Raw genomic sequence first — 16612 nt, forward strand, 5'->3', positions numbered from 1 at the left:
TTCAGTTTTACATAGTCATTTTTAAAGACTTATTAGTAATAGATGTTTTCTTCTATTTTCAGCTTCTTTGTAATACTGGCCATGCTGAAGAAAAGCTAGGTTTTACATATGACGGCATCATAATATGGTAAGTAGTAAGGAGCACTAGAGCAATACTAGGCTACTTTAATTATTCTAGGTGCAATTAAATAAATTTTTTTGTTGTACTCTTGAGCAAGTATTTTGTAGTTTTAATGTGTTTGAAATTTCACAATGCAAATATATGCGCCTTAAAAATATTTTAATGAGTAAAATTAAATACATTATATGCTTTTGCGCAAAGAGGGGGAAAACCCCCTCCAAAATAAAGTATGGATTTCTTTATTATATTCCTCATAAATGTAAAAGATACTTCTAAATATCTCAGTACTTGGAGAAAGCACTTTTAGTAAATGTGCTCTTACAGAATTTAGAGCATACTCTTGATGTAGAACCAGGATTTAAAGATAAATATTTTACATTAATTTGATGTGAATATCTTTGTAGCATTGCTTTCCTTGCTAGTAAAACACCCTGTGTATGTACTTTCAAGGGGAATTTCCCTATATTGTGTTGCCATTTGACAGTCAAAAGTAATTACATGCTTTTTTCCAGAACTTCTGTGTTTTTGCACAGACATTGGTAAACTTGTCTTGAGGCTTAGCATTGGTGGCAGAAACAACTAAAATCTAGTATTTAATATAATTTAGGTGTTCGTTCAGTTTAGTTATATGACTTTAAAAAGCAAGCAAGCTTAGAAAAGCTAGTTACTCTTTAGGTAAAAATTTGGGAAAACCTAGTACTTTTTCTTGTGGAAATATTGTAAGTTGTTTTGTTAAATAGAACTGATTTTCCTTGCTAGAGCTAAAAAATGTTAATAAGTGGTTTTGTGAATCTGCATTTTGCTGTGAGCTTTAATAGGTTATTGTCTTCTGATCTTATTTATGTAATCTATTATAGTGTTTTATGACGGGACTAAACATCACTTAAGAGTATAACTTCAAAATTCAGAGTTCTTTACCAAATATTTTTAAATACAGGTCTTAAAAGGTTATACAAATACTATTGTTTATTTTTATAGGAAAAAGTTTGCATAAAGATCTGCTAATCCAAACATAATTAAGGATATTGATAAGGAGCAGATAAAATTATTATTCTAAGCAGACAAGTGAAGAAAAACAGCCTTCTACTTAAAAAAAAAAAAAAGAAGGCAAAAACAGTTTCTCAAAAAATTAAAGACTGAGCAGGAAAATTATCTTGGTTAGCAATGTTACTTTGGTCAGTCCAGTGATTCTTCTGTGTATGTACATGAGAAGCAAATTTTTTATACATATATGTAATTATTCTGCTATAGTGATAATTTTCAAAGCTCAAGCATACAACCCAAATAGATATTAACAACCATAATTGTGCTGGTTGGTGCTTTTTCAGAAATATTTATAGGATGGATTGTTTTTATGAAATACAGATATTTCAAGCAATTTTAAAAATTTTGCCCTACAGGATTATAGCCATTCTGCAGTAGTATTCTGTTTGCAGGTTATTTTGCTATACAGCTACTCTGAGTAACCTGCATATACTGAGCTTTTTAATTAATTTAGGAAATTACCTTGAGGGTAGGCTAAGTCCTTCGGAAATAATATGGGAGTTCTGTAATTTGCTCTGATGATGTTCTCAAGTTTATCTTAATTTCTATAGGAAAACTTTTTTGTTCTACAGAATAAACATGTTGAGAAGCATGAATGGAAAACCTTAAAGCAGGGGTCCTCAAACTACGGCCCGTGGGCTGGATACGGCCCCCCAGGGTCCTCAATCCGTCCCCTGGTATTTACAGAACCCCCCCGCCGGGGGTTGGGGGGGGGGGGGGGACCCAAGCAGCCGCAGATGACTGCCTGCCCCTTCATCTGCGCTGGCCCCCTGGTTAAAAAGTTTGAGGACCCCTGCCTAAGGGCAAGGAGAGAAGACACCCTACTTTTAAAATTGGTCTGAGACTTGGCAAGTGGGGCTTAAAAGCAACCTTAACTTTTCTTCTCCTTGGGTAGATATTTTCAGAACTTTATCATAGGTACCTGCTTGTAGAGCTTAACTTGTATATTTATATGTAAAGTTTAACATTTATTATTGAGGATAGGGAACACTATAGGCAAATTGTGTTGAACGGTTCATCTGGGCAGTGTCCCGTACTCAAATTCCCTTCATAGCTAAAGTTCCTTTATCCTTTAGGAAGTATTTTTCAGGGAAACAGTAGCAGATCATGCAAAGCCTTCTGCTAAAGCCTTTCATGCAGTTCTCTAGCAGAAGCCTACTCAAAGGACTAACAAATTATGAACTCAAACCCTACTCTAACTGCATACCTCAAAGAGGAGCCTGATAACAGTGTTGAAAACTTGCAAATTAAAAGTAATTGCAAACAGCTGTCACTGTTTTAATTGGCATTCATCACAACTGCATCTGTATTATGCTGACACTGGGATCCTGGTGTATTTAATCTCAGAACGTGTCATCTTCTGAGAGATTAGATCATAAAAGCATGAGGGCAACATATTTGTCAGGGTTGAAGGTTATTAACATGCGCTGAAAGCAGCAAAGAGTGAGCAAGCTATGTAGAGGAGCAACTAGAGCAAGCAGTGTTATTTTGTAAAACCGACTAGCTTTTTCGTTTGGATTCTCTTTCCCAATAACTTTTTTCCATGTTTCTGAATTTGTATTTTGCTGTTAGTGTAAGGCATAATTCAGTATTGTGACCCAAAGAGTCATGTAGGATGAACTCACTCCCCTTGGGACCAGCAACTAAGTTTGTGATTCCCTTGGACTGAATTAAGGTGAAACAACACCAACCAGCCAGCTTTATTAACACAAAATACAAGATGTGGTTAAATTCAGTGACAATTACCTTACCTGGATAAGCAAGTCCCGTGCCACATGTTACTTAGATCTAGTCACTATTCAATAAAGAGAGGAGAATGAATATTACCACCTATGGATCTAAGAAGATCCTCTTCACCCTGGGTGTCTTGATGGTAGAAGCCCCACCCAAACTTTCATCATTTCAGGTGTTATGCTTTAGAGAGGACACCTCCTCATTTACATACAAAGTGAGGGTGGGTGTGGTCTGTGTGTGAGCAGTGGTCCCAGGGGGTCCTCATCAGTGGTCGTGAGGGGTTTAGGCAACCCCTGCTGTGCATGAGCAGTTGCCTTGTGTTACCACGGAAGTTTTTTCCAGGAAGTGCTAGCTAGATCTTGCCTTTGCAAGACCTAAAGCCATTACATCCTGTGCTGATACAAAGATCGGCAGCATCCAAACCCCCTTGCTTTCTAACCTTGCTGAAGTGGGAGGCTAGGTGTGGCTGAGTAAGGAGTCTGACAGAATAAAAATAACAGCAGACTGTTATTAAACAAGGCATTCTTTATTACAGCGTTGGGGTAGGACTGGGGATAGTTCCACCATAAGTGCTCCAACAATCTGGCAAACTTTCAGAGGCTATATACCATAGTTACACATATACATGGGATTTCCTGGAACTCATTAGCATATGCAAGTGTCTGGTCCGCATGTGCAGTAGTCTCTCCTGGTGGTCTCCGAGTCTTCTATTGTTGCCATTCTTTTGTAACTTTCTTATCGTTATGGTCCTGCACATCTCTGTAAGGTAAAATTTTCCCAGAGCCTCTTTTGTTCAGGTAAGTACGTATGGTGCTTATGGCATCTTCCTTGTTCTTGGGCCTTAACCCTTTCAGTACCACTTTGTGGTTACCATGTTAGGCAACAGCAGCTCACTTTGCAATAGCTACAGCTGATTTGTTCCTCTCCAATTTGAGCAGAACAGCTTTGCGCCATTTCTGCTTGAATTTGTGCACTAAGCAATGTTTAAGGCAATTATCAATATATCAGTTCCTTACATTCAGAAATATTCATTAGCTTGTTAATGGTGGTGGTTAGGCAGATGTTTCTAGTTAGAGTGAGCACAGACACATAGTAATTGGGATTGGTTATGAGAGCAACTAGGCTATGTTTTTGCTCCTTGTTTACGAGTGCTTCATCATGTAGAGACACTTAAGTTATACTCTTTTTCTCCTTCTTGTGAATGTAGAATTATGGCAATGTTTGTTTAAAATCTTTTTGCATAAAATGGTTATAATGTGTGTTGGCCATCAGCTTGTAATGCTGAAACATGCTGGCTTACATTGGGAAAACTTCACTGTTACTGGAACCAGAAACATTTCTTTGGTTTATATGTTCAGAAAGAGACATTCATGAATATACTTTCACAGAGCAGAAGACTTATAACTTGTTACAAATATAGAGGAAATGGCTCACATGAAAAATAGGTATAACAATGATTCACAGAGCTGTGAACTTACCCATCTGAAAATCATCTTGAGCAGTGAGGAAAAAAATTCTGGAGACTTGGGGCTGTACTCTGGGACAAAAATGCAAACTGACATTTTATTTATATAAGGTTCCTTTTAAAATCACTCAGTAGTGACGGGCAGAATCAGACTCCACAATCTTATCAGATTGTAAAATAGGTATGTTTATTCAGCGCTGGGCAGCACTACCCCCCAAAGCCATACGCGCCCGGGTCAACAATTTGCCTCAATTTATATAATCAAATGCTGCATATACATAAGATTTCCAAATATGCATATACATATTCATAACCTAGCCCCGCTTCATATTAAAATTAGTTCCAAGAAGTCATTTCCATAAGTCCCTCCCAACTATGCTTGTGTGGTGCCTCTTGGTGGGGGTTGTGGGGACGAAGGTCTTGGTAGTCTCCCTCGCTCTGAACTTTTTACCTTCTTTCTTCGCAGACTCAGTTGTTCCTTGGTCTTTGTCCAAACTATAGAGTTGGTTTTAGCTAGTTCTCATCACGAACTGTCCTTCAGGAGGAAGTGTAGACTCCTTGCTTCAGTTAATTTACACAATGGTTAGTAAAACAAAGCATTATTTATCAACAACAGTCTAGGTAATCGTTAAGCAATTAGATCTACTAAAATTTCTTTAACCCCTTCCCTCAGTCCCCCCTTTTCTAGAAAATTAGTAAATTCTTTTACTATACTCAATCTAATACATTGGTTTTTTATCTAACAATTTTTCAAAATATTTGTTGGACTCTAGTTTCCATTGTAATTGATTTTTCTTCCATTCACTATAGGAATCTCCTGTGTTTTGGAAACACCACAAGCCGCGTCAAACTGTTATGCAAAATATTATGGACAACAGGATAATTATTATTATTATAACAATTGTTTTAACCATGTTAAATTTGGTAACCAGAAGGTCAGTTTTTCCCACAGCTCGGAAAACCCCCAAGATATGTCATCTTGAGTTACTTCATGTAAGATCTTTGCCTGTTTCCTGATTTCCTGTAAGTCAGCAGTGATTCGGCCATCTGGTCTACGTACATACAACAGCTGACATGAATTATTGTACATACCCCTCCTTGCGAGGCTAATAATAGATCTAAAGCCATACGATTTTGTGCTACTACTTTTGACAGGCTTGTAATTTCTTCTTGGAGGGCTCTGATTGCATCTATAGTTTTGTTTTCAATTGTTTATATTACAGCTGAGATGTTCACTATAGCTTTCTCTAACTCACTAACTCCCAATGATGGGATTAGCCATCGTATAAAGCTATGATAGCCTGTCGGCCTTTCAATTAAGGGGTTATCTGTCCTTTGATTTCTGATCAAAATGCTCCTCTGTCCTCTTCTCACAGGGTCTAGTGTTGTTTTATCAATAATAGTGATGTTAGGAAGCAGAGCGCCTAAGGTACACACTCCTTGCTACCCCAGAGGCAAAGTTTTCCGAGCTGCTGTGCCACACAACCAATACCACCCTGTTCCTACCGGAACTGGAAGACCAGTATAATTATGTGCCTGGAACGCTGGGTCTATAGTTGTCTTGTTCAATGAAATGGATTCGTTACACTTTGAGTATTTTCTGACAAACATGCCGTTTCCCGAACTTACCAAACAACGGTCTCCCAAGGTATTGGCTGTTATTGTTTCCTAGTCCCACTTGGCTTGGGAATCTTTTCCAAGAGTGGCATTTTGCCAGAAAGTAACATTTGTCCAAGAAACATTCAATGGCAATGGAACACCTATTAAGGGCATTCCATGGCCAGAATGTTTTGGCATTTGGGTACAAATCCAACAATCAGTTTTATTTATAATTTGGGTAATATTCTGTGTTAACTGTACATACAAATTCTCTTGCCAAGCAGCCACGCTAATCACCTGTAGGTGCTGACGCAGAAGGCTCGGACGCAACTTATATGACCAATGCGATCAAGTTAGTGCCCCTTTATTAATAGACTCACAGCAATTTATACTCTACAGCTAAAAATACACACGCTACGCAGGCTTTGTTATGTAAAAGGTGATAGGTTAAACCTACTTGTTCACACGCTTCCATCTCCCCTATGATTGGTCCTGGTGTGGTGCCCACACGCTGCTCCCCCCTTGTGCAGGCATCCTGTTTTTTCTCATCTTTCTGTCCAAGTCTCTTATCTCTCTGTGAATACACAGTTTCTTTGTCTCCCTTGGCCTTGCATATGTCCTTCATAACACCTGCAGCTTGTTAGAGCTGCGGCCTGTTATTACAACCCAGTTATTCGGTCTGGATTGTTCATAATATGTCTGTTTTCTTCCAGCCACTCCACAAATCCCCCTTTTTGTTTTTGAGCAATCCAGACCCCATTCTTAGACATCTGTTTGTTTAACCCATTCATTATGCGTTGCAAACATTGAAACAAACAAGGAAGTAACAATCTCAAAATCAAGAACACTATTAACACTACCAGTGCTCCTTTAACTACAGTCTGCAACCATCCCCTCAGCCCGAGGCTATTGAGCCAGTCAGAAAAAGGATCATGTCTTTCAGTAACGTGTTTCATATTCTTGCGCAGTGCTGCTAATTGCTGAGCTATGCTTTTTGAGTGATCAGACAAATTGAAACAACACATCCCTTCAAAATCTTCACAACCATGTCCATGTGCTAACAATAAAAAATCTATGGCAACTTGATTCTGCAAAGTAACATGTCTAACACCCTCTACATCAGTAAGTAGCTCACTTATCATTCGTGAAGTCAAATTAAATTGTTTCTGGCCCCAACATGCTAATCTACGTATATTTTTTTGCATTTATGGCTGCCATTCCTCCTGGAAGAAACATGGATGTGGCTATAGCAGCGGCTACTGATGGCAGCTGTATGTTGTCATTACATGTATCATCAAACGTTCGAATAGATCTGCGTGATCTCCCATAATTCCTATTGGCATTTAATAAATCTTTCATGTGAGGAGCAAACGATGTTAACCGTCCAAGGTAACGAGGCCCACCAACCGGTTGCATGGGAATACCAGGCCATCCTCTATCTCCACTAATCAGAAACACTCCTGGCGGAAGTTTTAAGCACCACAGGAGGTTTTACATGTAACCCTCCTGTTCTTAAGTTACTCTAAAGAGAATGCCCTGTGACATTTAGATAACCTACATACCGGCCCTGTTCCCCTTGCCTTGTAAACCAACTATGCCACGGTTTATCAAACCAGATAACTCCTGTACCATTCACTGGTTGGAGCTGTGATGACATGCTTTTACAACCTGGCATTGTGGTTGCAGTAACATTAACATATTTGACAGGCACAACACTAGCCAATAAGTCTTAACTCCTGTAAAGGTAACTGATATAATTGATTTAAATTCTCAATGACCGTTTTCTGGCAAGCTGCGCAACACATAGAGGGCCAAACATATCTGCCATTTGGGCTTAAACAAGAACCGCTTTCTCTGTTAGCCAGGCTTACGCTCTGTGGATTCCAATACCCATCAAAGTCTGTTTCATTCTCCTGCAAAGGGATACCTATCAAACAGGTTCGAAAAGGGTTATCTGCTTGTTGCAAGCTCAGATAAAAATCTGTTACCCCAGCTGTATTTGCCCATGTTACCCAAATATTCGTTCTGGGTAAAATGTCAGAAATTCCCTCGCTACCTGGCAGAAAACAAATTAACATAACCATGATCCACATTTGAGGTGTTGCCATCATTTTACCTCCTTTTTCCAACTGCTCCAATGCACCTGCAAGCTTCGAGGAATGTTTATTCTAATTCTACAAATCCTGTCAACTATCTTATTATTCTGATTAATACACTGCAAAGCTAAGCATCATAAAAGCCTGAAAGTAATTTCTGCTAAAAACCCTTCACCTAAGGTCCTTAATTAAGCTTAAAACCTCAAGAAAACTATTGTTATTCTCTAAGTATTGACACTTGTCTTTCTATATTAACAGCAGATTACCAGTATGCTAACACAGCTACAAAGTCAGACAACCCGCTCGCTTCAGAACAAAACACAACCCGATCATTACATGAGTGACATTTAAACACACTATCCCGATCACATGCACGTGTGACTTTCCAAGTCTTCTTGTCACACCATGCGCAATGTATTAAAACCCAAGTTCAGACCACGCTCTCTGCAAGCTGTGTCGTTTTTCTTGATCTGTTCTGAGCTGAGCGGCTGCCTTCACATGGAGTCAAGACCAGGTTCAGTCGATGTTGGTGTCGTTGAAGTGCCTCAGGACGTAAGGCTACCGTCGATATTGACCCATGCCCTGTAAAACATAAGAAATTAAACCTGATCCTCTACTTAAGGGGTCCTCAAACTTTTTAAACAGCCTTCTGCACTGCCTCTTGAACCTCGAAAGGATGCCCCACTCCCCAGCCAGAGGGCCCCCCGCTGGAGAGTCAGACATTCTGGGGGACAGGGAGGATTGGGGGCAGCTTGATGATGGTCTGTATCCCTGGCATGATGTTAAAATCCTCCATCGACAATTAAAAGAGTTAAAGACTAATTGAAAGGAAGGCCAAGCTCCAATACAAGAGTGGGTTAAGAAAGACCATGTGTCCTCAAACTTTTTAAACAGGGGGCCGGTTCACTGTCCCTCAGACACTGTCGGGGGCCGGACTATAGTTTGGAAAAAAATGAACAAATCCCTATGCACACTGCACATATTTTGTTTGTAGTAGTGCACAAAAAACAGGGAAAAGAATGCAATATTTTAAATTAAGAACAATTGTAATCAACAAAAACCAATAATATTTCAATGTGAACTATGGGCCTGCTTTTGGCTAATGAGATGGTCAGTGTTAGGTTCCATATTTGTCACTGCCAGTCGTAGCAAGTGATGCAAGTGTTCATCAGTTAGTCTGGATCTGACTGGAGATTTCAGATGTTTCATTCGGGAAAAAGTCTGCTCACAGACATAGGTGCTGCCAAAGATGGTTGCAATTTGGAGTGCATGGTTCCTGAGATTATGAGATGTCTCTGAGGGGAGAGACGCATAGAAATTAGTAAGGCTGCTTGATTTGAATGCATCTTTCAGCGAGTCACAGTCTGTAGCTCGGCCAATTCCATTTGGTAAATCGGATCAACAGTTTCAATGTCAACAGAAAATGGGTTCCGGAAAAGCTGCATGTCCTGTTCATGGAGACGAAGCTCTTTAAATCTAATTTGAAACTCCTTTTGCAACATTTCTAGTACATCCATACACGTTTTGTTTGGGAATGCGACTGCTGGTTTTTCTGCAGACAGGTTTTGAGTTGTGGGGAGATGGCAGAAGTTTTCCTCCTTTACTTGGTTAATGAGCAGGTCTAATTTGACTTGAAATGCTTTCACATGTGAATACACATCACAGATGAGCTTCCCCTTTCCTTGAAGCTGGACACTGAAATTGTTGAGTAGCTCTGTTACATCTGTCAGAAACGCAAGGTGCCATTTCCGTTCTGCATCTTTGAGCTCTGGTACTTCTTTGTTTTTAGAAAGCACAAAATCATAAACCTGTGGAAGTAAGTCATAAAATCGTTTCAAAACTGTCCCTCGACTCAGCCAGCGGACTTCTGTGTGGTACAGAATATCTTCATAGGCAACATTTAGCTCAGACAGAAATTCCTGACACTGTCTGTGGTTTAGTGCGTGAGCTCTAATGCAGTTAACACAAGAAAGCACAATTTTCATGACAGAGTCCAGCTTCAGTGATTTACAACACAGGGCTTGTTGGTGGATGATGCGGTGTATGGCTATTGGATGTGAATGGCTGCGTTTGTCCATCTCTTTGTTAATGTGTGCAACCACTCCTTTCATGGACCCCACCACGCTAGGAGCACCACCAGGTGTCACACTGAATAGTTTACCCCAGTCCAGCTCCAAATCGTTCATAGTTTGGCAAACTTTCTCATGGATATCCTCTCCTGTAGTTGTTCCTTTGGTGCTTTTCAGTGCAGCAAGCTCCTCTGTGACTTTGAAACGATCATTTGTCCCACGAATGAAAATTAGAAGTTGTGCAGAATCACGAACATCATTGCTTTTGGCGAGTGCCAATGAGAAACAGCAAAGTTTTTTTGAGGAGTTTTGCAACTGCAGATTCAAATTTTCCCCCATTTCTTCAGTCCTTCGTGTAATTGCAGGTCCTGAAAGCCTCACTGTACTAAATAAATCCGCCTTCTCTGGACACATCTCTTTGGCCACAGAAAGAAGGCATTCTTTAACAAATTCTCCCTCTGTGAATGCTCTGCCAGTGCGCGCTACGAGCTTGGCAACTTGATAGCTTGCTCGAAGTGATGACATATTGAGCTGCTTTTGCTTCACAAACGTATTTTGCTGAGTTGTCAATCCATGTTTCAGTCTTAATATTTTATCTTTTCTCACTTGTCCGACCAAAGAATCATATTTACCTTTATGTTGAGTTTCGTAGTGTCGACGCAAATTGTATTCCTTTGACACAGACACTGAATTCTGGCATATCAGACAAACAGCTCGCTCTTTGTACTCCGTGACAAAATAATCAGAAGTCCACTTTTCTTGGAACACCCCGCACTCGGAGTCAATTGTTCTTTTTTTTGACACGATGGTGCGCGCGCTTCCTACTGGTGCTGGCTTGCTTGTCCTGCCTGGGAGCTGGAGGGAGGGAGGGAGAGACGGGGGAGCCGCCCCCCTCGCTGATGCCGCCGCCCCCCTCCTCAGCCCGGCCGCGCAGTCCGGACAGGGTGGCCAGAAGGGACTGAAGGGACTTTGCCGCGCCGGGGCTCTGGCGATTCGCCCGAGTTGGCTGGACCTCGCAGTGCAGAGGCTGCCGACTGAGCTTGCCCGGCAGAGGAGATGGGGGTGTGTGTGTGTCTGTAAATACCAGGGGCCGGATTGAGGACCCTGGGGGGCCGTATCCGGCTCGCGGGCCGTAGTTTGGGGACCCCTGGTGTAGGCCTCTAGTACTCAGGACCCCAGCAGTTCTGTTATAGACCCCACAGTTAGTCCCTTTATTACGTGTTTATGGCAGAGTGACTTTTACACAGGGTGACTTGTCTGCAGAAAGAATCAGAAGATTTTGTCCTTGGAATAGCTGTTTACCATTCTTGACTATCCTAGAATAAGAAAAGATGAAATAAAATTTCAATTTGTATATGTTGAAATTCAGTCTCACTGACTGAAGTACTTAGTTTTTTAGATGTCCACTAAAACAATCCTACTAAAATATGTGGCTGAGAGTTGGTGTTCTTTTGATGTTTTGTGGTTTTTTTCTTGGTTTTGTTGGTGTGGGGGATGGTTGCTTTTTTTGTTGGTTTTGGTTTTTTTCTTTCTCTGTCGTCAGGCAAGAGGGGCAAATTTTTTTTAGAGCCTTCAAAACTCCATCTCTGGAGGTTTTCAAAATCTCCATTCTTTTTACTTAGCTTGTAAATTTAGGAAAATACATTATGATGATACTTATGTTTAGGATAGTTCACCTTGGTGCAAGCAAAATGGTTTCAAAATCTATTTAAAGATAAATACATTTTGGTTATATTTTGAAATTAAATCTCTAGAAATCTGTGATGTGTGGGGCTGCTTACGTTATGGCTTTCATATTTCATGTAAACATATTGGTGCTATAACATCTTTAGTGACTGGTGCATATAATTAAGGTGCAAATTTGTCTTTTAGGTATGAAGACATTGTGTTGAGGACTCATGGTTATGGATTGGCAGTCTAGCAGAGGAGGAAACGCTTTCCACCTGTTAATTTTCTTGAAAATTGCAACTAATTCAGAATATCTTTTCAGGACTAATATTGTGCTCAGCTGTTTTTTCAAATAACAACTCATATAGAAGTCTTAGTAATATATAATTTCAGGGATGTACAAACTGTTCTGTAAAAAAAATTTTAAATTGGTTTGTAGCTTTTTCAGATTAATATATTGTCTATATCTGCTGGCAGGGTGAAGTTTTGCCTTCTCAGCTGTACAGGTGAATATCTCAAAGACAAAATTAATGCAGTATTTCTCTTTAGAAATCAAACTTTATTTTAAATGGGTAGGTGTTAGCTGCATGTCAGTTGGTGAAGTCTATATGCTGCTAAATAATTGTTTGTTCCCCTTGTTTTTTTCATTGTAGTCTGCGGTTAGCTTTACTAAATGAAGCAAAAGAGGTGCGAGCAGCAGGATTACGAGCCCTCCGCTATCTCATTCGAGACTCCAGTATTCTCCAGAAGGTGCTAAAGCTGAAAGTGGATTACTTGATAGCCAGGTAATTTTCCCTTCCTTTCTTGTTGTAAATCACTTGTTTTTTCATGGTTGAGAGAGGTGACAAAAGGTATTTTCATATCTTCTTACATTCTTGATATGTAGCTTTATAAAAGTATTTTTTCTTTAATTTAATAATGTCCCTTATTAAAAATAGAGGGATAATACATAACACTAGCTAATCCAAATAAAAAGATGACCTAATATATGATATACTATGAGTAATTAAAAAATTAGACAAATTATAGGTGTTTTTGAATTGTAAATGTCACTAATCATAAATTAATCTGTGGTGTTATTAGAAGGTTGAAACTTAAGTAATTTTCATGTCTTAAGTTTGTTTTATGGGAGTTGTTCTGATTCTTTGTATTATCACAGTACTTCAGAGCCTCTAGTACAAAGTCAGGGGAAAAAAGTAGTTCATGCCCAAGAATTTGTAATTTAAGTATAATCCATGACGCAACAGAAGAATACTAAAGGACAAACTAATAACGAGACAGTAAGATCAATATCATGAGTAGATCTAAATATTATAGTTTCTAGCATTTCTTTTGTTAAAATCTTGTTAGATTTAATATACTGATATATATGTATTTTTATAAATATACACATATAGTCAATTTTAGCATGCTGTTTAATTTTGTTGGAGCAAAAGGACTTTTCTGATCTGAGAACACACAAAACAATGTGAAATGTTACAAATACTTTTAGTTTCTTTTGAAATGACAAATGCAGCTAGCTCAGAAAATATTTATTGAAGCTGTTACACCTTATCACTGTATATTTGAGAACATTCTAGTGATTCAATTATAATGAAGATGACTGGAAAAAATATAAAATGTAACTAATTGACCAGTCATGATGAGTATGCTTGCTGAAAGGCAGAATTTTTAAACAATCAGTCATAATATTCTCCTGTTTATTCAGTTGTATAAATATTAATGCAAGATGTTAACAACACTAACTTTCACCTTAACTGTTATAAACAAAACATGTTTTTAAATGTATTTTAGGTGTATTGACATACAGCAGAGTAATGAAGTAGAAAGAACACAAGCACTTCGATTAGTCAGAAAGGTAAAATCTAACTATATATGGTCTTATCAGCTATGCCAGTCAGCTGTGCTGATTTCAAGTTTTCTCCATCAGCATTTTTATTTTTCACACAGTCTTTAATACCTTACCTCACTTTATCATGTGAGAAGAAATTACCGCTGATAATTCAAAAGGGAGAAGGAAGGGTAATACTGAGACTTGTTTATATTTTAACCTCTTACCACTGAGAATCTTGAGTGGGCTAGAAAAATCCTCCTAATTTTTCTTTGATAGAGATCAAACTGGATTAGATTTGGAAAAAAAATTCAAATTATGAATGCAAGGGTGTAAGAACCATATTATTATGTTTCATCTAATGATTTAACTTTATTGTATAGTGTGTTTAAGCATCTGTAAATCAAGGATGGGACATTTTCTGCCATTTCAGAAATGAGGCTAATTGCTATTGCTGGAATAATCAATTGAAGGAATGCTTCTAGCTTTATTGCTTTATCCACAGAGGTTGAAGCTATCTGTAGTTCTTTTCTCAAATACATGATAAGGCTTATTTAGTCTGTGGTGGTTACTGTCCTGTGTACCCATGGATGTGAGATGTTTGAAGCTGTGGTAGTTGCATTTTCAAGTTAATCCTAGAGAAATTGGCATATGCAGCTACTGAAGCTTTTTTTTTTCAGGCAGTATAGTACTGTACCTTTGCACTGGACTTTTCTATTTTTTTATCTTGCTTACATTTTTTTACTTCTACTGAGCATCTTAGGAAAAACTACCAAAGACTCAAGTAAGGTTTGAAGTAGTTGGAAGAATTGTTCCCCAGCAGCGCTGTGTGTATTTAATCTGTTTTATGTGTATATGTATTTTTTGATAGATATATTTAGGTTGAAAATATGAAAGCTTGATATGCAATTTCTTTTCTTAAAATGAGCTCACTTGGTTTCTTACAGAAGAGACAATACGCTTGATTAACAATTGTGCCAAAAAGTTTTAAAGCTTAAACATCCACGCCACCCAAACAAAAACCACAACCATAAAGGAATGGATCCTTGAGGAAGTCACCATTTTAAAAAGTTCTTTGCTAATCTGGTTTAAAAAAGAGCTTCAGTGTAGGGGCAGAATAACTTAAATCAGAAGATGGAATAGAAACACAATTATAAGGAATTGTTTTTATATGGGTCAGAAATGTGTCCTCATATTCCTGGGCTTTCTTGAGTATTTCCTAGTTGAGCAGACTTCTGTCTTGCTTGAAAGAAACAAGAGGAAGCAAGAGAAATAAATCCATTAGTTTGACTTAAAAAAATGAACCTGAAAGATAAATGTTAAAAAAATATGGCTGATCACATGTGCTTTTTTCTTTTTTTTCTCTGTCATTGTACAAAGATGCTGTGCATGGGATGTACACGCATGGAATGTACATGCTTTACAAGGATGGTGATGATTCTCTGATGCCGAGAACTGTGTTGATGAATGATGTTTCATAACATCTTTTGCTACCTAGAACATCCTTGTTTCTTAAAAGATCATGTCAGACAAACAAAAAGCTACCCAACCTGCCTATAAATAAAGTTAACACCTTTTTCATTCCTGTCTGGGCTGCAGCAGTTAAGCATGCATTGACACAGAGCAGTCAATATTTGAGAAACTCTCTCTTTCACAAAGGATATTGTGGCACATGTCCTGAATGGCACATTTTGTATTTTCACAATGTCTTTTTATTATCCAGCTCTTGTCCTTTTCCCATCTTTCCTCATCTCTTGCAAGATTTCAGATTCAGTAGTTTGATACCAGGATTCCTAAAAGATTATATGAAGATCTTAAGAGAGGAGATGAATGGCAAATATAACAATCAGATTTAATTAATTTGTGCAGGAGATAATTTACCATAAGCTGTGGAAGAGCTAAACTGGGTTTCACTAGCATCTCAGAACTGTTGTTTTCTGTTCCAAAGTATGGATGCAGTTTTTAACTTCATCTTTGATAACTAAAATGAATAGCATGGATATAAAATTTTAAAACATTCTCTCACTTCTCTTTGTTTTCATAGAGTCAAAGAACAAAATGTAAAATATTAACCCTGTTTTGTGAATTTATAAAAGGCACTTAATAAACTTGTTTAAAAAATGATACAGGTTAAAGTAGTGTAGAAAAGAAAAACAACTTTAAAGTTTTTAAACTTGGTTTCTGATTATTATTTTTTTAGGACTTTGAGTGCTCATATTCTCTTTTGACTATACTCTGTGGGGCAGTGTTTAGTACTATCACCTCTACATTTCATAGTAAGAGCTTTGTAATTTAGCAGTGTCATCTTTAGCAATGCTTCAAAAAGTGTTTCTTCATCTAATAGAATTCATTCTGTCCATTCTTCAGTAATTTAATAGGAAGAAAATTTTATCTTCAAAGCAGAAGTCAGGATGAGGTATAATATGAACCACCTTCTTTCTTCCTCTTTTTTTTTTTTTTTAAAGGAATCTTTAAAGACCAAATTCACAGTCCTTGTTACTTATTTCATCATAGCTGCTTGTAAGTAGCCTTGCATTACCTGTCCTTGGTCTTTAGAATTGCATTTTGATATGTAGAGCAGAACGAAGGCAGATGGACTGTATTTATTATTTGTATTTATTCTACTAAAATACTTGGAATTTAATATTACAAGGAAGAAATCTTTCCTTTTCATGTCTTAAAACCAAAGAAAACAATGAAACAAAACAGTTTTAGGAGGCTGCTTGTGTCCTCACGCTTAAGTACATGTTAATATCAGTAGAAAAAAAGGTTAGAATTCTGTAGAGTGGATTGGTACACCCATTCTACTGCTAATTCTTGTTATTTCATGCCACTGTAAAAGTGAAAACCTACGTGGGTGGGGAAGAGTTTGGGTTTTATTTAGAGTCCTATCTTAAAGCTTCCTGTTTTATGGGTGACAACATTATGTATGACAAGTTTCTCAAAAACACATCTTAAAAATAAACTTGTTAAAGCATTCAAATA

General features: G+C 38.1%; 1 protein-coding gene across 7 annotated transcripts in view; it reads left to right on the plus strand.

The window, feature by feature from the left end:
* LOC119140644 (rapamycin-insensitive companion of mTOR-like) overlaps positions 1-16612 on the plus strand; it is a 109346-nt gene that overhangs the window by 26839 nt on the left and 65895 nt on the right. For 4 of the 7 annotated variants that reach the window (XM_037372135.1, XM_037372137.1, XM_037372136.1 and 1 more), the window contains 3 exons: positions 63-127; positions 12450-12581; positions 13591-13654. In XM_037372135.1, coding sequence (XP_037228032.1) covers positions 63-127; positions 12450-12581; positions 13591-13654 — 261 coding nt within the window. Of the gene's footprint in view, positions 1-62; positions 128-12449; positions 12582-13590; positions 13655-13818; positions 14455-15809; positions 16148-16612 lie in introns of those variants that run through there. The other 3 variants (XM_037372139.1, XM_037372140.1, XM_037372141.1) reach the window with 3 other exon arrangements.

The sequence above is a fragment of the Falco rusticolus genome, chromosome W (genome assembly GCF_015220075.1).
Source record: "Falco rusticolus isolate bFalRus1 chromosome W, bFalRus1.pri, whole genome shotgun sequence".
Classification (NCBI taxonomy): domain Eukaryota; kingdom Metazoa; phylum Chordata; class Aves; order Falconiformes; family Falconidae; genus Falco; species Falco rusticolus.